This window comes from Hyposmocoma kahamanoa, unplaced genomic scaffold (genome assembly GCF_003589595.1).
Source record: "Hyposmocoma kahamanoa isolate Upper Pololo Valley unplaced genomic scaffold, ASM358959v1 138, whole genome shotgun sequence".
Classification (NCBI taxonomy): domain Eukaryota; kingdom Metazoa; phylum Arthropoda; class Insecta; order Lepidoptera; family Cosmopterigidae; genus Hyposmocoma; species Hyposmocoma kahamanoa.
Genome location: NW_020653492.1, coordinates 1,813,271 through 1,837,351, shown reverse-complemented (window position 1 = coordinate 1,837,351; position 24,081 = coordinate 1,813,271). Strand labels below are relative to the sequence as shown.

At 35.1% G+C, this 24,081-nt stretch overlaps 4 protein-coding genes across 5 annotated transcripts in view; 3 read left to right on the top strand and 1 right to left on the bottom strand.

The window, feature by feature from the left end:
• The first annotated feature begins 298 nt into the window (after positions 1 to 298).
• On the top strand, positions 299 to 9,456 carry LOC113240446 (thioredoxin domain-containing protein 5). Its single transcript, XM_026477758.1, has 8 exons — positions 299 to 607; positions 681 to 817; positions 1,906 to 2,024; positions 3,693 to 3,827; positions 4,421 to 4,576; positions 6,138 to 6,328; positions 6,458 to 6,584; positions 9,272 to 9,456. The coding sequence occupies exons 1-8, from the start codon at positions 450 to 452 to the stop codon at positions 9,437 to 9,439; spliced, it is 1,191 nt and encodes a 396-aa protein (XP_026333543.1). The 5' UTR covers positions 299 to 449; the 3' UTR covers positions 9,440 to 9,456.
• Positions 9,457 to 10,516: 1,060 nt separating this feature from the next.
• Positions 10,517 to 13,756, bottom strand: LOC113240430 (ADP-ribosylation factor-like protein 6-interacting protein 4). Its single transcript, XM_026477728.1, has 3 exons — positions 13,428 to 13,756; positions 13,162 to 13,267; positions 10,517 to 12,751 (listed from the first exon to the last, which is right to left on the bottom strand). The coding sequence occupies exons 1-3, from the start codon at positions 13,702 to 13,704 to the stop codon at positions 12,625 to 12,627; spliced, it is 510 nt and encodes a 169-aa protein (XP_026333513.1). The 5' UTR covers positions 13,705 to 13,756; the 3' UTR covers positions 10,517 to 12,624.
• A 531-nt stretch (positions 13,757 to 14,287) lies between these two features.
• On the top strand, positions 14,288 to 17,916 carry LOC113240436. The gene is made up of 3 exons (XM_026477736.1): positions 14,288 to 14,899; positions 15,232 to 15,514; positions 16,768 to 17,916. Exons 1-3 carry the CDS (start codon positions 14,735 to 14,737, stop codon positions 17,559 to 17,561), a joined length of 1,242 nt encoding a protein of 413 aa, XP_026333521.1. The 5' UTR covers positions 14,288 to 14,734; the 3' UTR covers positions 17,562 to 17,916.
• Positions 17,917 to 18,773: 857 nt separating this feature from the next.
• Positions 18,774 to 24,081, top strand: part of LOC113240422 (RING finger and transmembrane domain-containing protein 2) — a 16,950-nt gene continuing 11,642 nt past the window's right edge. For both annotated transcript variants that reach the window (XM_026477712.1, XM_026477711.1), the window contains exon 1: positions 18,774 to 18,988. In XM_026477712.1, the coding sequence (XP_026333497.1) occupies positions 18,794 to 18,988 (195 nt within the window). In that variant the 5' untranslated portion in view covers positions 18,774 to 18,793. The remainder of the gene's footprint in view (positions 18,989 to 24,081) is intronic.

The window sequence follows — 24,081 nt, the reverse complement described above, 5'->3', positions numbered from 1 at the left end:
TTTTTTTTTCAAATTGTAAGTACGTACAACAAATGTATATCCGAACAGAAAAAATACGTGCATTGTTGAACATGTAAACGACCATCAGAATACGTGAATGAATGAAATATTTTTTAACAACATCACTGTCATACCTTCAATCTTCAATCTTCATTGTTCTATTCAATTTTTCGTTCAATTCGCCTTTTTTGATCAAAACTAAAGCAAATTAGTTTACATAAGCGAATAATCTATATAGCGCTGCCTCTGTTCAACAAAGAAATGAAGTTGTCTCAAATTGTTACAACAAAACTGTGAGGTGCCTAACAGAAATGAAATTGAATCTTCGTTTTTCCAATCATACTGAAAACTAATTTAATTACGAACCAGTTTAATGTTATTTATTGTTTATTTAATTTATTTAGATTTAAGTAAACAAACACACACATAAGTGGTCCTAATAATTCACAATGTTAATTAGAAAAACTAAATTTGTTGCTTTATTTTTGTTGATTTTTCCGTACTTTGTTACGCCCGAAGAAAATTACGTTTACGATTATGATTCAGATAATTTCAAACAGAAAATAGAAGAAATGGATGGAAATTTTATTATGTTTTATGCACCTTGGTAAGTTTTTATTTTTAACTAATTTTTTTGTTACTTTAACTAATTTTGTAAATGGTCTTGTTGTTTGTTCTAGGTGTCGTCACTGCACAGCCTTCCATCCCATCTGGCTGGAGCTAGCGGAGCTAGTAAACACGCAAGGGTCAAAATTCGCTATCGCTCAGGTAGACTGCACAGTGCACTCAAAACTTTGTCAGGAGAATGATATTACAGGTACCTGAGATCATTTTACTGCGTAAGTCAACCACACGATTATTAATTAATAGATTCAGGCGTTTCTTTGCGCAAGTCCATGTTAATATAAATGGAAGTAAATTAATTTGCTACTCTGCGAACCCAGTGGAGGTTAAATCGGGCAAAATAGCTGCGCTTGTGTTGAATATTTTTTCATGCAGTTAATTATCCCACCCTCCCTCTGCATAAAATAAATAACACAAGCGCAACTATAGTCACAAACCTTCACCAAAAATATACCCAACACATGTTTTGCCTCTCCATGAGGCATCCTCATCCTCATCAGGCATCCTCTGTTGACTGCTTGACGCTCAGCCGAAGAGAGTCTGGTGATGGTTTGTGACTATAGTTGCGCTTCTGTTATTTATTTTATTAATTGTATGCGGAGGGTGGGTGGGATAATTAACTGCAAGAAAAAATATTCAACACAAGCGCTGCTATTTTGCATGATTAAACGTTTACTGGGTTCTCGGAGTAGCAAAATTAATTTACTTCCATTTTTATTCACACAATTATTGATAACTTTTTAATTCACTTGATGAGCTAAAAGCAAAACTTACGGTTAAGTCACATTAATATTGAACTGCCTCTGTGGCCGCATGGTTACCAAGCTGGACTGCCACGCAGAGGTCCCAGGTGCAATTCCCGTGCCCGGAGAAATTTTTGTATGGCCTACAGTTATTTATCTCGTGAGTTTGGTTGTAATTTGTGGTTGTCCATATGAGAGTCCGTGTCACCAGTGATACAGGGTTTCCCTAGTTTGGAGCTAGGAGTACACACTTATAAAAAAAAATTATAATAATATTATCATACAACTATTTAACATTTTAACAGAAATTGCCTGGTCTCAAATTAGAAAATTCCCTGTACTGTGAGTACCAGTGCAACGGAATTCTAGGGCACTCCCCCGAATACCCAGTCCAGAGCCAATTTAGAAAAGTTCATTTCGCAAATTGATCCTACTGGAAATCTAACCCAGTACCTCTGCATCCAGGACCCACCATCTACACCGTTAGGCCACTGAGATCATTAAGTTGTTGTCATTGAAGCTATTTGTGTATTTTCAGGCTACCCGACACTACTGTACTTCCATAAGAACTCTTTTGTCCCTGTAGAATACAAAGGTACTAGAGATCTGCCGTCTCTAACACTATTCTTAAATGATGTATTCACTTTGTCCACCGAGGTATGTTGATAGAATGCACTGACATCTATTTTAGTGTTGTGACTTATTTAAGAGCCAAGGTTTTGTCAGTAGAATTATGATTATATTAATATCACCAATCAAAGTCATTGCAGACAAAAAACAAATTGACACCAGCAATTAACATTATGGTAAATTAAAAGTTGCCACTTTTCACGAACTTGCAATACCTTTTGAATTCTTTGAATTTCGTTTCCATAGTCATAATAAAACTAATGGAGTTGTTTACCAAATCTCAAGAAATACATTTGATCGAAAACCGACAACTGCGTCAGTTGTGATACCTGTAAAGGTATCGGCTGGAGTGAGGTTATTCAAAAATCTCTCACTAGATATCACTAGCGGCGACGAATGCCGAAAGTCAGTACAAAATCTGTAACAGAAACACAGGAGAATTTCGACGGCTCGGTAACTGGACTCGTGGCTCAAATGGTTAGAGTAATGCTACGGTGCAGCATGGACGCGGATTCAAGTTCCACCAGGTCGACGAAAAATTTTTCTTGTGTTTTTTTTTATTCATAATGATACTTTTTGAATTTCAAACATTATAGATTTTTTTTACTACAAGTTATTCATCATACTGCCAGGCATAACGTCTGACACGGCTTGCTAGAAGATGTCGGTTCGAATCCGGCCGACTTTTATAAATTTATTGAATAATTTAGCATTTAAAATGCAAAAGAAACAAAAGAAAAGGCAGAAGGGTACATAGGGTAAAGGATTGCTGGTGTCAAAATATTATCTAAAAAAACATTAAATTTTAATAATGTACCAGATAAAAAAAATAAAAAAGATAAGCGAGTGTGTATATTATGTATTAAAAACAAAATTGCACCAATTATCTGTGTATATAGTATGTATATAGTATGCGGACACCAGCCCGTTGCACCAAGTACCAAGTACCAAGTATGTACCAAAGTAACTATTTAAATTAAATCTGTTCACTATTCAGAACACCCACACTAAAACCTTCAGTACGAAAAAACGATGTAAAGAAAACAACTTAAATTAAAAAAGATTGCTATCACAACATTATGTTGGTTGCTGCATACAGATAAATACTGATATACCTTTTCTACTAAGGACTGATAATCAATATCTGTCATCTTGGAATGTGCTCTCATTCTCTCATTCCAAGTAATGACAAGGAGATCGGAACAAGTAGAGTACATTTACCTAAATTTCAAGTAATACACAATTCCCTGTTATCCAAAATGATAAAAGGTAAAGGCAAAAAAATCAAAACAATAACAAACTCTCTTCTAAATTCATTATTGCACACTAATTGTTAGATACATGTCCGAAATATAGATCAAAATACTATGATAGTTCTGGAATTTCAGAGGGAGATATTATACACTCTATGTATAATATTACACCCTTGAAGTTTTGATAAATATATTCGGCCAATTCCAGTCCCTATTAATGATGAAGCTATAAATAATAAAACGAAGAAGTAGAGTATGTTTTCACTCCTAATCTTTACATAGAGCACCAATAACACCTGTTACATCTTCTCAAATAAGGTTTATTAAAGCTGGCAAGCTAGATTTGACATTGACTAAATTTTTCATACAGATCGATCACGCAAAGATTGTTGTGATTCTTTACATAGATACCACAAGTAATTTACAAAAAATGTGATTTCAGGGACATGACAAAGAATCAAGTGAAGTGAAAGTGTATAGTGGGGTGGCTTACTTGACGGATGCGAACATTGAGAAGCATCTTGCCTTTGGCCAGCACTTCGTCATGTTCTATGCGCCTTGGTGTAAAGCTTCACAGGTATTTACTTTTTCAATAAATGCATACAACTTACGGTTAGAATAAAGACTATACATATTATTTTTATATTATTTATATAACAACGTTTTTTTAATTTTTTAATTTATTATGTAGACAAAATTGAGACTAGAATTCTGAACCTACATGTGGCATACAGACCTTTAAACTTCCTTCCATAGAAAAGGTCCGTGTGAAGTTGGAGAATACTCAAGAATGTCATTTGTACAAAATTAAATACGATAGGCTAACATTATTCACAGAATCTATGTCAAGTAGGTTAAATGTTGTACTGAGTGCAATATTGCCAAAGACGACTTAAACTCTGTGCCACCACGTGAGTTTCTGCCTCTCATTAGGAGGGTGCACATCACACGAGAGCTTGTTAAACACTTGTATAGAAAAATCCACAGGGATTGGCATAACAAGACTGCATTAATGATCCCGTGTACAGGCCTTAATAAAAACTAGAACAAAATTAATTAAACCATTAGTATTTATTATACACTACACCAACCTGCGTACATTATACACTACAAATTTATTGTTCTCGCTAAAGTCATGTATGTATACTAACAGTTAGTATCAATTTTCAGAAACTGGCTCCAATATGGGCGGAATTAGCAGTGCAGTACGCCCACAACAAGTACATACATATTGGCAAAGTCAATTGCATGGAGAATGAATGGACTTGCAAGAATTTTGATGTTAAGCAATACCCTTATCTAGTTTGGATTTACCATGGAAGAATTGTAAGATTTTTTCGTTTGTTAGTAATTAGGCTTGCCATGAGGCGCACGACTTTTTTCGTCCCGGCAGTTAATGTTATAAAAATGAAAAATAGTCTAAGACTAAGACGATTACACACAGCGCGACTTTTAGTACCGATGTAAACGCGCGATTGCATCGCGACCCTAGTGATTTACAGGCGAATGCACCGATGCAAACACGCGATTGCATCGATGCCGTCGCTGATGTTGAAATATTAAAATCAGTTGTATATAAATCACAAGTGTATGTAAAGGTAGACGATTAGCAACTGCATCGCGACCAGTGTTGCCAGGTCAAATCTGAAAAATTCGGAAGATATTGCACAGAAAAAACAGTAGATTGAGGAAAATAAACAGTAGATGCTGAACTTACGGTGTTTGAAACACTTTTAATCGATTTTCTTCAAACATAATGTTTTTGATGTTATCTTACGATATTGGTAACTCACAATAAAAATTGTATTTGGATCATCATATCATAGATGTTACTTCCCCACATTTTCTAGACCTGCGATTGACAAATAAGCCGCAATACCAAAAAAAATTAAAGGACGATGTTCTATGTTTTGACCACATTGTAAAGTTTTACAAAAACTCAGACAAATGTTCAATATGTAGAGAGTCACAGTTGAGATCACGTTAAAGCTAAATGCATGCACGTAAAAGATTTTAGTACACTATACAGTACCTATTTTGTCCAATAAAAACAGTTTACAACATTTTTTATTTAATGTGCTCTGCACTTTCATTCCAAAAACATAAAGTACGACGTCGTAAATGGAAACGACGATTCACAAAATCTAAAAAGCCGACAAGAATAGTTGTGAAAAATCTGAAAATTCCTAAAAAACAGTAGATTTTCGCTAAAAAATAGTAGATGTCGTCCAAAAACAGAAGATCTACTGGAAAAACAGTAGACCTGGTAACCCTGATCGTGACTGAATTGCTGCAGTTGGTCTCTGGTGTCAATGGTTGCAGTGGATCTACTCTCGTTCTCGTCTCGTTCGACATTCTGTCTGAAACAATTACTGTCAATTAAGTAATACTGGATCAAATAAAAAACGCAGTGTCAAGTATGAGGCTTCATACGCATCATGCGTCTTTTATTACTTTTATTACGTACTTTAATTAATTGTTACAAGTAATTTACTTCCATTTTTATTAACATAGATTTCTGCAAAGTAACACCTGAATCTATACCTTATCTAATACAAATGACCTAAGTTATACGTAGCGATATTATTCAGGAAACTTCTTAGAGTTAGCTGTAGTCATGTCATGCCAAATGCCTTGGAACCCAATAAGTACAATGTCTTTTAATCTGGCGCCCAACAAGGGTCCAATTATAAATAATAACTCGATCTATCTATTATGAAATTGCGATGGAATTGTGGACAGTGTAAATTATTTAGTATTTTAGGTGTTCCACACTACACAATTTTTTCATCATCCACAGCGCGATTTTTTCATTGTTGGGTATACATGATGTGATGTGTGATACATGTGTGAGACATGAACAAGTTTTATTTTGCATTATTTACAGGTAGGCATATCCAGTGGTGAAACATTACAGGAACTCAAACAGTATGTAGACACAATGTTGTTGACTGAAACCTATGATCCTGAGAAGTTTCTTAAGAAGAAGAAAACATTACCAGTAGCCAGGATATTAGAAGAAACCTTTGACATATTCATGGAGACTGATTTAGTATTCATTAATTATTTTGCACCATGGTAAGAGGTATCAACAAATTTTTGTCGAGCTTAAGTAACATTTTTGATGCTACAAATTATTTTTGTGATTTGGAATTACGTGTCCATTTATGCGGAGGATTATGACCACCACAACTTGATATTTCGCAGGTGTGCCCATTGCATGCAACTGAGTCCGCTATGGATAAAACTGGGAGAGAAATTCCAGAACAACACAAGAGTCCTTATTGCGGACGTCGACTGCGTTAAATCTAAGGAGGTTTGCGAAGCTGAAAAGGTTGGTCCTCACATCTCGGGTGAATAAAACCCAAAAACAAACGTGTTCGAAATTACGTTTCACATCAATATACGTATTGTCAATAGGGGCAAGTTCATAAATTTTCCCTTTAATTGTTTGACGGATTGCTCTCATCTACAATTTTAGTAGCAGCATGCTCCTTGGGAAAGAGTTCGTCCAGGGAAGTACTGCCACCTTACCTATTTCTGCCGTCAAGCAGTAATGTGAGCATTACTACGTTCCGGTTTAGAAGGGTAAGGGTTCTGGTGTAACTACGGGCACATGGGACTTGTCAACTTATGTCTCAAGGTGACGGGCGTGGTGGCAGTCATAGATATAGAAAAAAAAGGGGAGATATGGTATGGCGGCGTGGTTCGTGTCGCCTCAATATGGTCAAAATGACCATATCGAGGTGACACGCCTACAAACATCGCCACAGTGACATAGCGATCGTTGTACATACAAGATCTCTCGTAAAACGTGAAAATGCTAAGTTATAGCGATACACCTTGTAAAAATTGGAGTGAAAACAAAAATTTTAACCAGTGAGATAACATTCCACCGGTTATTTGCATTTTTAGTTACTATTTCTATTATTATTCAATGTTTTCTTATTGTCTCCATAGAAATTTCTAGACTCAAATATAGTGATGTTCATTTACGAAGACTTACATATGTTTATCGACAATAAATTTTTACTGAAATGTTTGAATTTCTTACTATGATTTTTGTAATTAAAGTCCCTAAAATATCAAAGCGAAAAGCATTCACGTTAAATTGATTTCTTTTATTTTATTATTATTACTAAACATTTTATTTCGAGTAACTTTAACACAACTCATATTTCGGACAACCGTTTCAATTTCATGTCAATTTGGATGTTGCTGTTGCTTGAAGAAAAATTTATGTGTTTTTGATATTTAAGATATTTAAATTCCATTATACTCGTAGATTAAACGTAGAGTATTTTTTCATTTTTAAGTTTTTCCAATGAGTTCAAAATAAAAGAAGGTTGGATTGAAGTTGCAGGAAAATCGAAAGATTGGTTTGCTTATTACTATTTCTGACTTTGTTTCAATTTCCATGCAATTCCACTTGTGCATGCAAAATAAATTAGAAACAATTATAGAAAATTACATAAATCCTTCATAACAAAACAACATAATTTAATTTATTAAATTCGTTGATGGTTCGAGTTTACTCTTGACAGTGACAGCTTCACCAACCCGTGGTAACGTATAATGGAAAATTTACACTGGCGACGATCGCCATATTTTTTATATTATTCTTATAAAACTGACACTGGTCCAAACCTAGTGGCCGCCATTAAGAAAATAATAATAATTTATATTAATTTAATTTAACCAGTACCAGTGTAGATATAGTATGAAAAATGGAATATTTTTTTTAATATTAAAAACAGCCACATGGTTTTCAACTATCGATTAGGTAGGACCACATCACTCGTTGAGTAGCGTCAGTTTAAGGTTAATAAGGTTAACAATTCACGGAGCGGTTTCCATCCGCGCCCGCCGGTGCTGCTAGACAGCGGTTTTGTTTCAATACTCACGATCCTGGAAGTTTGTGCGGGCACGTAGCTGCCGCTGTTGCGGGCACGAAACCGTTGCGATTGCGGAACGGACCGCGAAGTCAGTGGGAGTTAATTGCAAGTCGCGCGGTTAAGTTTCAGCGCCATCTAACGTGTAATAGTTAGCTATTATATACTAGTAGTATTTTTACTAAAACGCCACCTATTGGTGAATGGCTGAACCAGGATGAAAAAATACTGAATTATTGTAATATAACTCTTATTCAAGTGACTGTAAGTCTAATTTTGTTAGATTTTAAAATTGTTTTAGGTCGTTTTCACGTTTTAAACCCTACCCAATCAAAATCTTTAAGTTATGGTAGTAGATAATAGAGCGCAAAGTTTGAATTGCACACAAGCTAAAAAGTAGCGACATCGGCACCCGATCTTACGTAGCGTCATAAATAGGAGCATGCACTATCCAGTATTGCAGTCTGCCTAGCCGTCCGCTGCGTAATCCAGGATTATAAATGTAGTCGGACCGTGCAAGCCATCCTGCAATGCGTCCTGCGAAACTCCATACGTGGGCCATACGCAGGATGGCGTTTATTGACGACCTGAATCGTTATATTCTTCGCCGTTCTTTTGGCCATTACATTTTAAATTCTTGTTCTTTTCTTGTAATTGACTATACCCGTCAAATAATAAAATAAGTGAGAGTGAATTATGCAGTAACCAGAACGGGGTTTTATTTTTTTCATCCTCAACGTCTGGTGTGAGAACTGGGGGTAAACTTAATTAGAAATGCCCATGTTATATATTTATTATATTTCTGCCATTAAGCAGTGACGTGAAATTTTAGAGTATTTGTTGGTGAAATCATAGGCACATAGGACTTATCAACTTACGTCTCATGGTGGCGGGTGCAGCGGCAGTGCCCCTTAGATTTTTATAATTTAAAGCTCTGAGTGGCAATGCACTTGTCATGGATAAGCGCGTGTCTTACCATCAAGATCACGATTTGTTCATTCCGTCGCTTGATAACAAAAAAAAGATAACACACAGAGATATCGTTGCCAATAACCTTAATTTATCACTTATCTATTACACGATACCCTAAAATATGATATTTCTCAATAATTTATTTATATACTTGCAGATAACGAGTTTCCCAACACTAGTCCTATACAAAGATAAAAAGATGGTGTTCATAGAGAACGGCGGGAGACCTTTGGAAACCCTAATAGCGCTTGTCAATGAACACTTAGAAGACCAAGCACCGGCGAAGGAAATATCTAGGGAAGAAAAGACCAAAGATGAATTATAATGCTTAATCAATTTTTGTTAGGTAGATCATTAAACGAATTTTGTTTACCTTGAAATTGTTTGTCCTTTCTCATTTCCCTCTATAAACTTCTTTACACTATTAAACTTTGTCTGCGTTGACACATATAGATGATTTGTCCTTGAAATCCGGAACTTGGTGTGAATAGAGCATTAAAACCTTGGTATTAACAGAGTATGCAAAGCAACCTGTAGTATTAGGTTTATTGATGTAAACTTGGTGAAAATCCTTCATAAACAACAATTACGTGCTTTTTATGTAGTCGTGAATTCACCTACCGCATCTCGAGCAGAAGCTGTTCGAAGCGGACTCGCACCTCTAAAGCTCAATTTATATTGCGGCGGAACGGAATGGAAGCGAATTTTTGTAACGCTATTGTACATAGCATAATGATTTTATGGTCAAAAGCTAAAATCTTAAGGAAGATTTTGGCTCGTATCTAGTTTTTACGTTATTCAATTGACCTTAAAGTTCATTATGCTACGAACAAATTTCAAACAAAATTCGCTTCATTCCGTCCCGCCGCAATATAAATTAAGCCTTAGTTTATCGAAATTTAATTTGATATTGACCATGAGTTTTTCGGTGAACGAAAACATCGTGATGAGACCTGCACGTTGAAGGTTCACAACCCCCGGGAAATGTTCAAGACGCCAGCTCGCATTGGGTCAAAGGCGTCGCAAACTAAGGCCCTCGTCTGAGAAGAGACTCGTGCCCAGCAGTGGGACGTATAAATGGGTTGTTAATTATGTGTTTCATAATTTGAAAAATATCCCAAAAAAAGTATGCAGCCGTGTGTCAAGTACATACATTCACCTTACTCCACGTGGTTAAAGTTGCTGATATGCTAATGTTTAAATAAAAAAACAATACTTATCTCTTCAACTTTAATAAAAATAACAAGCGTTCATGAATAATAGAAAGGATATTTTTAACGGCTCAGGCACGTGGCACAATGGTTTTCTATTTCTCACTTTTACGTGTAAACGTGTGTCTTGTGTTGGATACAAGCAACCGGCAGCTAAAGTGAATATTCATTTTCATACAATTGATATGAAATTGAGAGTCGCCGGTTGCGGTAAAGCAATTTGTGTAAAAATAGAATAGTCGTTTCTAGTTGCCGGTTGCTTGTATCTAACACAAGCACGTTTGCGCGTCTTAATATCATACGTGAGAACCTAAACACTATTCTAAGAGCCACTGAATAAAATTCGTGGCATAGAAGTATAAATTGTATTTAGGCAAAATATGATTTTAGTTTACAATTTAGACTAATTAATAAAGAATCTCCTATCTAGGAAGTTAATCACAAAATGTAGCACAAGATTGAATACCTTTGATTTTGTATGTGGCCATTGATAAAAAAGATTAAAAAGATATGTGGGTGATTAAATCTCATGGTTCCAGCTTTGCCCACTTATGCAATAGACGACCTTATATTATATCTAAGTAACAGTTTTTTTTCCAGGCAAATTTGGTATTGCAGGTAGTTGGAAGGACGAGTCTAAGGAACTATTAACTGGGGACACTCGACATACCGGGAATATTAAATGTTTTGATTTAGGTACCGCGCAAACTTGTGTCTTGTGTTGGATGAATACAAGCAATTGGCAACTAGAAGAGGATATTCCATTTTCATACTATTAATATGAAAACGACACAGTCGCCGGTTGCAGCAACCGGAGACAAATTAAAAGAATAGTGTCATCGGTTGCGGCAATTCCAATTGTATTATAATAGAATACACAAGACACACGTTTGCGCCTTAGGAGTTGTGACGACACACTGCATTTTCAGTCACTTAAAAGAAGTTTCTTATCTTTGAGAATGGGTTGGTCATACCCATATAAGTTTCAATGGTGGCTTAGATTATTCAGGTACACAGTAACTTTGATTTAATATATTGTGTTAAAGATTAGCTCTGTAAAGAATCCAATGCTAATATTTATAAAACGAACTTTGATTTCGACCAAGCAAAGATGGCGAGCTAAGCAAGTTTTTCATAATTACAAAATGAACATTGCCTAAATTTAAACAAGATTTCAAATTAAACAGAGTTTACTTCGTAATTTGTTGTTTAAACTTAGGCAAAGTTAATTACGTAAATACGAAAATTTCTGTGTGAAAAAAGGTACCTGGCTGCATGAATGAAAAAATTTCATAGATTTCTCACAGATGGCGCTACGGCAAAAAGTCGTTAAAAACCAAAAACAGATCTGCAACAAGCACGTAGAAAAATTCGTAAGGTTCGTTCCGTAGCCCAATCGGGAAAGCGTCGACTGGGTATGTTGAAGACGCTGTTTCGAATCCAGCCGGATTCGTGTGTTAGATCTTTGTATCAATAATTATAACAAACTAGTGGAGTAATTTCACAAAAAAGAAAAAATATCGTGGTAGTAAAAAATCGTAATGTTCAATAAACATAATATTATGAAAAACTTGTTTATCTCGCTATTTTTGGTAAAGTCTGAAATAACATTAAACAATTAGGTATATGAATCACATTTCAAGCTCAACCAAGCATGAACATTTATAAGTATTTTCTTTTATATAATATACTGGTTAAAATACTTTACAATAATAGCTGTTGCTAGTGACTGTTTATATTTATATGGCAAAATTGTGCAGTGTGAACCTTAAGATGACTACTACAAGTAGAATTTTGTATACAATATTTTATGCGGCCCCTAGAGACAATGGCCACTTTAAACTCATGGTAGAGGTGCTATTTAGGGACTTTAAATCTGTCAAAGAGAATGACTGGGAACAAGAATATTGTGTAGAAGCAGTTACTTCCTAGGTAGCGAAGTCTCCATCCTCTCCGTAATAAATCTGACAACACTGATCATGTTAAACATTTTACATTTCTTTATACTATTACATGAGGTGAACAATCACATCAACCAAGTTGATAGTGATGTATCAATGCTGTCCTCTGACCACTTAACTTGAAAATAAATCCGTTATTCAGTGAAGTGTCATATACCTTTACATATTGTAATGAATTTGTTTCAAAAACATCATACTTAACTTCAGACTAGTAGTAGGTGACTTGAAACACTCACGCTATAAGGAAGAGTGCGAGTAGCTTATAGGGCCAAACTATAAATATGTGCTTTTATTAAACTCCACAAAAGGTTTGTGCTAAGTTGTCACTTAGACTAAATTCAATGTTTGTAGACAGTTTGTGCCTGAAAAAAGGCACCATCTGCCTGAGTGGCTTGTCGGTTAATCTGCTTGTGTCTGTCCCGGGACACAATCTCTTCTAACACCTCTCCGTCACCTTTTATTAACCTGAAATCAGGATACAACTGAGGCACAGCAAAACTAGCAATAATAAAAACTGCTAAGTAATTATCAACCAGTCACACATCCTAAACATGTGGTGTCTATAACTATTTTTTAGAGTCCCAGAGCCACACGGTTTCTCTGAAGCACAGCTGTGGTTTCATTGTAAGAAAATTAATATATAAAAAGTCCTTTTTTTTAACACAATTGTTAAGGACACTGTCTGTATCTACGATGTGTGTCAGGTTATTGATAAGCTATTATGTATAATGCTTTCATTTTGAGAAACATATGTTATAATTCTTTGATTACAAATAATATTAATAACTAACACATTTCATGAGTACAAAAATACAAAGAGATCATAAATGTTTTTGCAAATTGAGTTTTTCAAAAAACAAGAGAGATAGGATAACCTGTATCGTCCACTCTCCTCGTCCAGAACCCTTCGTACGATGCTCTGCCGCTTCTCCCACTCTTCTTTGGTCATTGGTGCCATTGCTTTAGATTTTTCCATTAATTCTGTTAAAAGAAAACAATAAATACACCTAATCTATAAAAGAACAATTGCTTGCATGAAAATATTATATAAATACAATTAACACCGTTTGCGATCAATAGAACCACAAACCTTAAGTTTTAAGGTGAAATAGGGCAAGAAACGGTTAAATAAGTAACATACCGAGGGGTATATCAGCGGCCTCGTCAGCCCCTTTCTTGAAGGCGTCATCTCGACTGCAGCTGCTGCTTTTACTCCTCCTTTTCTTTTTGAGCTTCTTCTTTTCTTTTTTTAACTTCTTCTGGAGAGCTTTCTCCGTTTTCTTCTGCTCTTTTCTCAGTTTCTTTTTTAACTTACGAAGTTTCTTCTTTTCCCGAGTACAATCGGTGCTACTTGAACTAGAACTATCCTCAGACGATTCTGCAGATCGCTTACGTTTCTTAGATTTTTCTTTTCCCATTGTTTTAATTGAATAGTAAAATCAGCCGCAAAACAAAACAAGCTACACACCCGTCCCGCTATCAAACTTTGCAATCAATCGATCATCTGTCACTGTCATACATGACATAGAAAACTTTTTCTGATGATTTTTTTGCGGCTTAGAAAATAAGTATTTTGACTCCACTTTGCTAAAAAAAAATCTGAGAAACTACTAAAAAATAAGAACATAAAGATTTAAGTCTGTCTGTACGAACAAATATTGTTATTTGTTATATGATATACATAAAATTATATAAGTGCGCCAATACCGCGCTACAGCATATTTTACTAAAACAATCATAAATACATATCGTTTCTATTCTAAACATTGCGTTGGAAGTATTCGGGTGTAGTAAATTTATATTTAGGTATTCATTACATGCTAACAACATCACATACAAAATTATATTATTGTTTTCGCTATGCACATCAACAACAGGGCAACATAGTATTATTTGTGTATTGTTTACGCTGAATAAAGAGTTTTCATGTTTTGGATATGGAGATTACAGTTCAATTTTAATACATCCTGAAATGTTTTTAAGATTTAAGAAAAAATGCGACTCATGTCGTCTCCCCAGTTTTATTTTTAGTCAGTTTATATCATTGTTTCAACTAATTAAACTGTTGTGATTTGCTTATACATGTTATTCAGAACTTAAAAGTACAATTAATGCTAAATTTTCCATATTCTAGTATCCATCTATAATAATAATATGAAACATCGCACGCTCCAGAGGCGGAGCAACAATAAAATAGGGGTGAACTCATTAGAAAGTGAATGCACATAACGTGCACAATTATACCTACAGCTTGATTCATGATTGAACGGGGCTGGGAGTCCCAATGAATAATTGAAGGAGCGACCGCGCATGCGCGGGACTTCAGCCGTCGAACCGTGTCAGGCCCTGGCCAATATAGCTGATGTGCGATATTCCTTACAAAACCAGAGATTTTACGAAATGTTTGCGTACTCAATGTGGTAAATTCATAGAGAATTGAAGTGGAAGATGCAGGCTGGAGGGCCGGACAGCGCGGCAGTGTCAGAAGCGCCGAGCAGCGGAAGCGATGAGTCCGACTGTGAAACGCAGCCCGAGCACGACGCGGACGCGGCCCTCACTGAGGAATGGGCGTGCGAGCTGCTGGCCGGCGATGGAGTGGCCGGAGCTAATGAGGTCATTTTTCTTGTCACATTATTAATAATTATGATGTGCTTAATTAATTTACTGTACTTTTGAGCATATTTTCTACGATTCATTAATAATTTGGATATCGCGACGACGATACTGTAATTGTTACCAACCTACTGGTACCTATTACCCTACAGCTCTAACGGCTCTATGTATCACAGCATATTTATAAAAGATATTGTATAACTAAAGAATTACCTAGTTACCTAATAATTGTATACTTTAAAGTGATCTAAAGTGAAGGTGTTTTACAGGTATTTGTTAAATTTAAATCTCTTTGCCTAATTAAGGTTATAAATTATTAAATAATTCTGCAGGTGCACGTGGAGTCGCGTGCGGGTGTGGCGGGCGCGCTCAGCCGCGTGCTGGCGGTCACCGTGCACTATCAAGAAAATGGCGAGAGAAAAGCTATGCCACTCGTCGTGAAACTGCCTCCCAGAGATCCCTTCGGCCGTCTCTTCGTAGCTGAAGCCCAATTCGACACTAGAGAAATCCTATTCTACACTGAACTAGCGCCGGCACTTAATAGGCTCGCTGAGGAAGCTCTAGGACCTGGACAAGGGTTGCCTGTACCAAGATGCATCAAGGCTAGATTACCTGGTACTGACCTAATTTAATCTATTAGGTACTGACATCAATCTTAAAATGATAGAATTGAACCGCTTACAATTTTACTCTTTCGTCTAAATAAAATAATACGTCCAGTTCCGAATACTATATAGACAATGCAGTTAATATAAATAATGTTTTTTTTAATGGAACAGTGTAGGCACAGTATAGGGTGGTACAGGGAAGATATTGTAATACTGTGGTATGGGCAAATCCGAAACCATAGAAGATACAAGGAAACTGAAAAATAGGAACTATTAAGTCTTTTTTTTTGTGAAAACAATTTTGGCATAGTAAATTTTTTGTCAAGCGTGAAATGTCTATAAAAATGAATAAAATTTATCAAAAATTTTTTCAGTACTGATAGACTCAGTTTTATATAAAGATCATTTAATTGTATGAGACGAAAAAAAATCAGGACAGCAGAAGTTGGTAAAATTTCATACGTTTTTCATACAACATGAATAAAATTGACTAACTTTTTTTTTAATACTGATAAATCTTCTTATACGGATGATTTCATTGCATGTGGCGAAAAAAATGAGGAGAGAAGCAGTTGATCAAATTGAATGAAATGATTTTTTATACAAAATTACTAACATTTTATAAAAATTATTAAACAAAGATCAAAGAAAATTTGAACGACTTAACAAAAGTTGACATAGCGTCTGGCACGGTTTGCTGGGAGACGTTGGTTGGAGTCCAATCGGATCGAAGTGAATTTAATAATTATTATATAGAACTTTATTTAATAATTATAAGAAACTAGTAGAGTTATTTCACAAAAAATCATTGAATATCACGGTGATGAAACATTCTGACATTCAATAAAACTTTACTAATATTTTATTAAATTTAATTTAATTTTAAACCTTAAACTTAATTGGAACCAAAATTGAATTTTAAAACAAGACGTAAATCAAACAGTCGTTAAAACCTAAAACATGCTCTCCTGAAAGATTTTTCGAAATGACGCTTTCGCCCTTTCTACAAAACACTGAAATAATATTACTCGTATATAGATTCGTATCCGGCTAATTTTCCTCATCGAAAATACATTATAAGTGTTAAGGATCTCGATTCCCTACGAACTATAGTTAAGACCATCATTTAGTGAAATCAAGTTCTAAAAGTTGCTTCCACATCTACGTGATCGAAGTATATGTATAGCCTACTAAGTGTAAGTGTAAGCAAAACAAAATGGGTATTAGGGACTAAATAATAGGTTTCAAATTATGTTGCAGATGAGATCGGTGGAGACAGCGAACTTGTTCTCGAGGATGTGACTGCTGTGGGATACGAAGCGGCTGACTTCGCGGAAGGTCTGACAGAAGCGCGCGCTAGAGCCGCTCTCCATGCGGCTGCAAGACTTCATGCTCTCTCATTGGCTATGCGTGACCGGGAAGGCCCTCTTGACCAGAGATTCGACTTTCTATTTCCATGTGAACGAGCTGCAGCTGGTTACCTACGGCTCGTAAGACGAGGTCTCCCGCAACTTGAAGCATTCCTTCGTGGAAAACCAGAGTGTGTGGTAGAAGCAGCGGCTGTGTCAGCCCTCAGCGCCCGTGCCCCATCTCTGCTAGGCACACTTCTTCGCCCTGCGGAACCAGCACCTCTAGCACATGCTGATTTTTGGAGCGGCAACCTTCTGTTTAGGGAAAATGAAGGAGTTAGTGAGTGTATAGCTTTGGATTGGCAAATGGTGTCGCTCGGTCGGCCTATGGATGACGTCGCGTTGTTGATGCTCTCGTCCTTGACTCCAGAAATGAGAAGAGCAGTAGGAGATTCTTTGATTGAGGACTATGGGGACAGGTTGGAAGCGGAGAGTGCGAGATTGGGTTGTGCGTCCGCGGCGGCTGTGGTGCGCCGAAATTTGAAGCCTGACTGGCCGCGTGCCGCGTTGCGCGCTCTACTGCTGTGCGCAGGCAGTGTCGACGTCGCGCTCGGCGAACCACGAGCCGAACGCCGTCTTCTCGAGGCTGTCAGAGACCTACACGAACAAGGTGTCCTTGCTCTAAAACCCGACACAGAAACGTGAAAAACCCAGTGCCAAACGATCGACTGTTAATTATTTTTTAATGTTGTGTCTAGCGCATAACGTTTTATTTTGATGTATTTTACGCACAAATTACGTTGTAGTTGTGTGTTTTAATTATTGAAAATTTTATTATTCGTCTTAGTTCACAACGATAGGATCGACTAGCGGATGCGGCGATTAAAGCCTAATCAAAGACTGAATTTACGACGTATAATCTACATCTTGCGTATAAGCTACGCGTTGTATAGGTATGTAATGTACTACTGTAGGGAATAATTTATTGCTCATCGTATTGGACGCTAGAAACAAATTAATTGCGGTCTATTGACTATTATTTAAAAGGAAAGTAAATTATCCAGAACATTTTTGTTGTTTCATTCGGTCAATAAAAAAAATCCATAAGTGTAAATCGACACCAGAGCGAAACCACTACATGTAAAGGAATTTCGATTTTCGAAGTATATGTGGAGACCTTAGGTCTAAAGTGGAGACGTTTATTATAGTTATGGTCTTGATTGTGCGCTCTTTGAGTATATATAAGGTTTTCGCACAGTAGAACAACGAGAGCATTCTTGTACATAATTATCATCTTCATTCACAGTTTGTCTTCATATTCACTCACTGCTGGGTAATAGGTGTACCGTAGTTTGTGCCATGCCGTCATCACAATTGTGCGCTAGTGTCACTCGTCTTTACTATAATAACAATATAATAACTAATAAATAATAAAAGGAAAAAATAGTGGGAATTTGAAATGACAGGATGCTAAAAGATCTAAAATTATCAATTAAACGTCACACGTAAAAACGTAATTCAACGTCTTTTATTAGCAAATGAACCAAGCAAGTAAATTAGGTGAAAGAGATAACATGAATAATGACTTCCGCGTTACTGAAAAGACTTTTTAAAAACGCAGAATTCTTTTTGCCATTCTATAAGTTTACTTTATTATAAGCACAATAGAAAATATTTATTGTAGAACCGAAACTAAATGAAGATATGGCTCAAAAGCTTATATCCAAGCCAAAAACCCTAATAAAAGAACAATAAAAGTATTTCTAAACAAAACATTAGTCTTATGTTTCTGAACCGATGCTGTAACTGTCAATAATGTAAGTAAATGTCAAGTCTAGCGCTGACCTTCGAGCTTCGTTCATAAATATTTGGAAATGATCGTTTTTTATCAAAACTCTTAATCATTAGTACACCTGCCGCTTGACAAATCCGTAACGATGGCTCAGCCGAGCCAAGTGACGCTGGAAATCGACGAGGAGGCTCCAGCTGAGGGTACACCAAGGAACAATGTACTTCATCGACTGGACTCAGTTCCCAGGCCAGTAACTGCGAATAGAAACAACCTGGGCTTCGGAGATCGCCTTAATAGTGTCTTCAGAGAAATAAGGCCGCTTGTGGAACATGCTCGAATGGTAAACTATTGATAACTACGTAATAACAGCTTAGGAATAAATAACTTTAGGACCACATATTTTAGCATTTTAACCAACTTGCAGGGCCTAATTTCTTTGCTAACTATATTTTTAACATTTTACATTAAGTACAAATCCATATATTTTCTAAGTGAAGCTTTACTAAACATATGGATTGTAAAAAAATGTTATTTGGTTTTTTGTAGTTATGCAATTTAATAACATTAGTCATTAACACTCTGTGACGTTATAAGTGTGTTATCAGTTGCGGTAGCATGGTAATGGCGCCATTCATAAAAGAATAAGCAACATTTTTTAGACCATATTCTTTAGTAGCCGTACAAACTCATTGTGAAAGAGTTCATCTAGGGAAATACTGCTGCCTTATCTATTTCTACTGTCAATCAGTAATGTAAGCATTACTATGTTTCGGTTGGAAGGGTAAAGGTGCTGGTGAAATTACAGGTACATAGGACTTGTTAACTAATGTATCAGGGTGATGGGCACAATGCCATTAAGATCTTTCTGATTTAAAGCTAATGAGTAGCACTGTAACTGTTATGGATAGGTGTGATGCTGACCACCAGGTGTACAAGTTGTTTGTCCTGTCACTTGGTATTGTAAAAAAGTACATATGACTAAGTTTGTAATAAGCACCAAAAATTGGATATAGTGATATTAGTAAGTGTTAAATAAACAAAAATAGACTATTCAATTTTAAAACAGAATTGGAATTGGTATAATTTATTTAATTGATTATAATAATGTTTCTACTTCATTATTTTTTGAAAAACTACTCCACTGGTTTTTGTTGTTATTATTGATACAAACATCATTAGTCATAGATTTCTCACACAGAAGGAGCTATAGCAAAATATTTGATAATACAAAAAACAAAGATCTGCAACTGGCTCATGGAGAAATTCATAAGGTCTGCTGACTTGCACTGTAATTTTTCTTTGTGTTCATTTGATCTTTTTTTTTGTATCACTAATAACCAGTGATCGGAATTGAGGGAGTTTTTATACAGAAACTTTGAGCAACGTTAAGAATAATGTGGACATTCCCTTTTACAAATCCCGGTACTAACCGGAATAGATTTTTTGTTTTAAATTATTTTTAATGATTGCTGCGGAAAGATTAGACTTAAATAAACACTTTTTGTTCTTATTAATTTTTCTCAGCAAGCGATAGTTTTCGAGTAAATGAAGGAGAAAAAATTTATTTACCAAGACTACTGGAGTTAAAAAATTCCGATAGATTTTTTTTTTGTTTTAAGTTGTCTAATGATTGTTTTGGATAGATAAGACATAAATAAATACTTTTTGTTCTTATAATTTTTACTCTGCAGGTTATAGTTTTTGAGTAAATTAAGAAGAAAAAATTAATTTACCAAGGTTAGGACTTAGCGAGCGGCTGGTGAGTGCCTAAAACGAATTTAATAATAATTTCAGAGCCAGTCCAGTAAAAAAAGTAAAGACGTTTAAATACTTTCTTGAAATAGTTATTTATCTGCATAAAAAAAAATATATTCAACACAAGCGTGGCTATTTTGCATGGTTTAACTGTCACTGGGTTAGCGGAGTAGCAAATTAATTAACTTACATTTTCATCAACATGGACTTCTGCAAAGTAACGCCTGAATCTATTAATTATCTACAAATAATTTATAGATTCAGGCGTTACTTTGCTGGAAATTCATTTTTATTAGTATCTTTAGTTTCGTCTATAAAAAGTTGGACTTGGGAATAATTAATACAAAATAAAATAATAAAATTATATATATTTAAAATATATTTTACTCATGTCTCATTTATAAAAATAAAATATAGCTTAACAAAAAATCGAAATCAACTGTAATAAAAGTCAGGAACATATTTAAAGAGGATATCGACACCCTAGGCGCAAACCACACAAACTGGACAAAACACACATGACGGCAATAGAGCACGTGCGCTGAAATGGCGGATCACTCCTCACGCATTTTTAATTTGCTCCTTATTTCGATAAGCATGAAATTTGAATCGATCGAGAAGACGCACGCGCCATGCCAGCGTTAGAAGCCAGTTCTGTATGGCTTGCGCTAGGGGTAAATGCTTCAAAGAGGAAAAATTATCATTCTTCCTGTACTAGATCTGTTTCCCTTTCTTGTAAAGAATTGAAATAGATAATCATTATTTTTTCTATATTTTCTTCTTTAAGTCTATTTCTTTTTACATTTAATATCCACTTGAAGGTTGAGAAAGATCTCTCAACGTCCACAGACGTAAGAGGCGCAAATTTGAAAAAATTTTCGTAATCTGTTTCATTTCCCTTCACAATTTTTTCACCTATTTCTCTAATTACATCATAATCGGGATTTCGATCTAGTACTTTTTCTATCTTACTATTTATTAATTCGTTTGAGGTCCAACTTAAACAAGACCTGACTTTATCAAAAATTAAAAATGAATCAATTATTGATATTTTTTTTGTTTGTATTTCAGTAAGTGCTTCGTCTATTATTGTGAAATATTCATTAATAAAATTAAGCTCTGATACGATATTTTCATTTCGTATGACTCTTTTTGCTTTTTTAATTGATATAGACTCATTGCTGTTAAGACTGTTTAAAACATTCGATATTTCTCTAAAATGTGTAGCATAGTATGTTGCTGCCTTTAGCCACGTGCCCCACCTTGTAATTACAGGTTGTGGAGGCAGCGGCAAGTTTGGATACATGTTTTTTAAAATTCTGACCCGATTTGGGGATTTCAGAAATATCTTTTTGACATTGGATATTAAGGAATCAACATTCTCGTATTGTGAACGAATTTGTTCTGCCAATCGGTTAAGAGCATGAGCTAAACACGTTATATGAATAATGTTAGGAAAATCAATTTTTAATAGGCGTCCAGTTCGCAACATATATGCCACACTATCTGTGCATAACATTAACACATTACTTGTTTTCTCTTCAAATGATTCTCCCCACATATTTCTTAAAGATTCTATTACAAAATCGGACATAGTTATACTGTTCACTGTTTCTAGCATTTTACAAGCTATTAAATATGGTCTGGTAGCCACATTTTGTATAAGTGGCATCACCAATAAATTTACAACGTATCTTCCCAAAAAATCCGTGGATTCGTCAAGTGATAACCAAATCTTGTTGTTTCCGATTACATCGTAAGTAGCTTTTAATTGTGTTTGAAAAAATCTGTTAAAATATTGTTTCCGTAGCAATGATTCTGAAGGTACTGCCTTATTTGAGCAAGTACAACAACATTTTATACATATATACTTGTTGAAAAATTTTTGTAACGTTGGGTTACTCACTTGTGTCCAAGGTATGTTACATAATATTAAAAATTCTATTAAATCAAAATAAAACTCATCCGGGGTTCTTTTTCGTCGTCTTGTATGAAGTGCGTTTATGATGTGCCGATCTACGTTGCTTTTACGAGTAGCTTTTATGTGGGATTCACATATTGTACAAAATATGATACCACTTGCGGGATCGTAAACCAGTTCTGGGTAGTCGACAACCCAGCTATAAACCAGCTCTGATCTTGGTCTATTTTCCATAGTGATAATACCTAAAATAAAAAAAAGCTGCTAATGACCATGTCAAAACATTTTGAAACAGAGTTTTTAAAAGTACTTAATTATATAACTGCCTATTTCACAAAAATACATTTTAAACACATAGTTGGTAAATTAAGAGCCTGTTCTCTTAGGAGCGTTCGACGCGCGTTTTGCTAACGCGCGCTTAGAACTAGTCGAATTTTACTACTAAATAGCCGTATACATAGTTAAAAAGTACGTCTTAAGTTGCACTTTTAAGATCTTTTACGAAGTTCGTAACTTTATTAGATTCAGCGTGCCTAATTTTTTTTGTTTTTTTTTCTCTCTAAAGCCCGCCGTTTTTGGAAAAGATATTTATATTATTATTGAGGTCTCATATTTTTCATTTCATCATAAAAATACCACACGCAAATATCGTAAAACTCAGAAGTTATATTCAATTATAATTTTTTTCAGGGTAGTCACTTTTATGAAGGTACTTTTATATCTGGATGTTATGAAACGAGATAGATCTTTTAAAAATAAAATTAATAATTTTCTTCTTTAACATGTAGAATTACACATTCTTCATAATCATTTTTTTAAGTTAAATAGGTATTCTACTGTACGGTATAGGTATTACTGAGGTCTTTTCTCGGAAATCTGCTTTTTATTCCAAAAACCTATAGGTGTAACGATTAAAAATTGCAGTGTTATAGAAAAAATATATAATTTTGTAATTTGTGTAATTTTTTTCTGGATAAATTAAAAGAAAAAAATTATACTAAAATTAAAAACATTATAAGTAAATATTACATACGTAGTTTAAATGTATCTGTTTATTAGCACATTTTTACGAACCTCGGTAACTTTATTAGATTCAGGGTGAATTACTATTTTTAAATATTTATTTTAATTTTTTATCTCTAAAACTCTGCCGTATTTTCCCACTTTTTTTAAATAATTCTAATTAAAAAGATTGTCTAACTAAAAATTCAACAATAAATAATAAAAAATTCATTCTTACCTTGCAAGTGAAATAAATATGAAGTCCAAGTCGCAGGTAAAAGCTGGTTCAGGGATTCGTAGCGTAAAGTCGTCGTTTTAAGTAAAATCAAAATCCAGATCGCAATGCAAATCAAAAACCGTTGTGAGATAGCCAAGTTGTCAGAAAATACAGAAAAACTCAAAATAACACCCGAACGCATGACAAGCACAACATCGAATAAGAACAATTACAAAAATTGTACTTAATGGGGTTACATGTAACTGCACGCAAGCAGGTATGTTGTCTCGTTCGCTCTTTTTTCCAGTTATCACTCAGACAATGAGATTAGCTTTAGAAACTAACAAAAAAAGATTTTTGTCTCACCACGCGGCACCCTTTGTCGCTTTCTTATCATCGCACGTTCTGGCACCACGCCGACATGGTGGTAACGTGGTCTTTTTAGATGGATTTGAATGGAGAAATTATGCTAGGTTCAATATTATCAGGCGTTTTTACTTGAATGTCAACAACAGGGATAATAAAGTTAACCCTCATA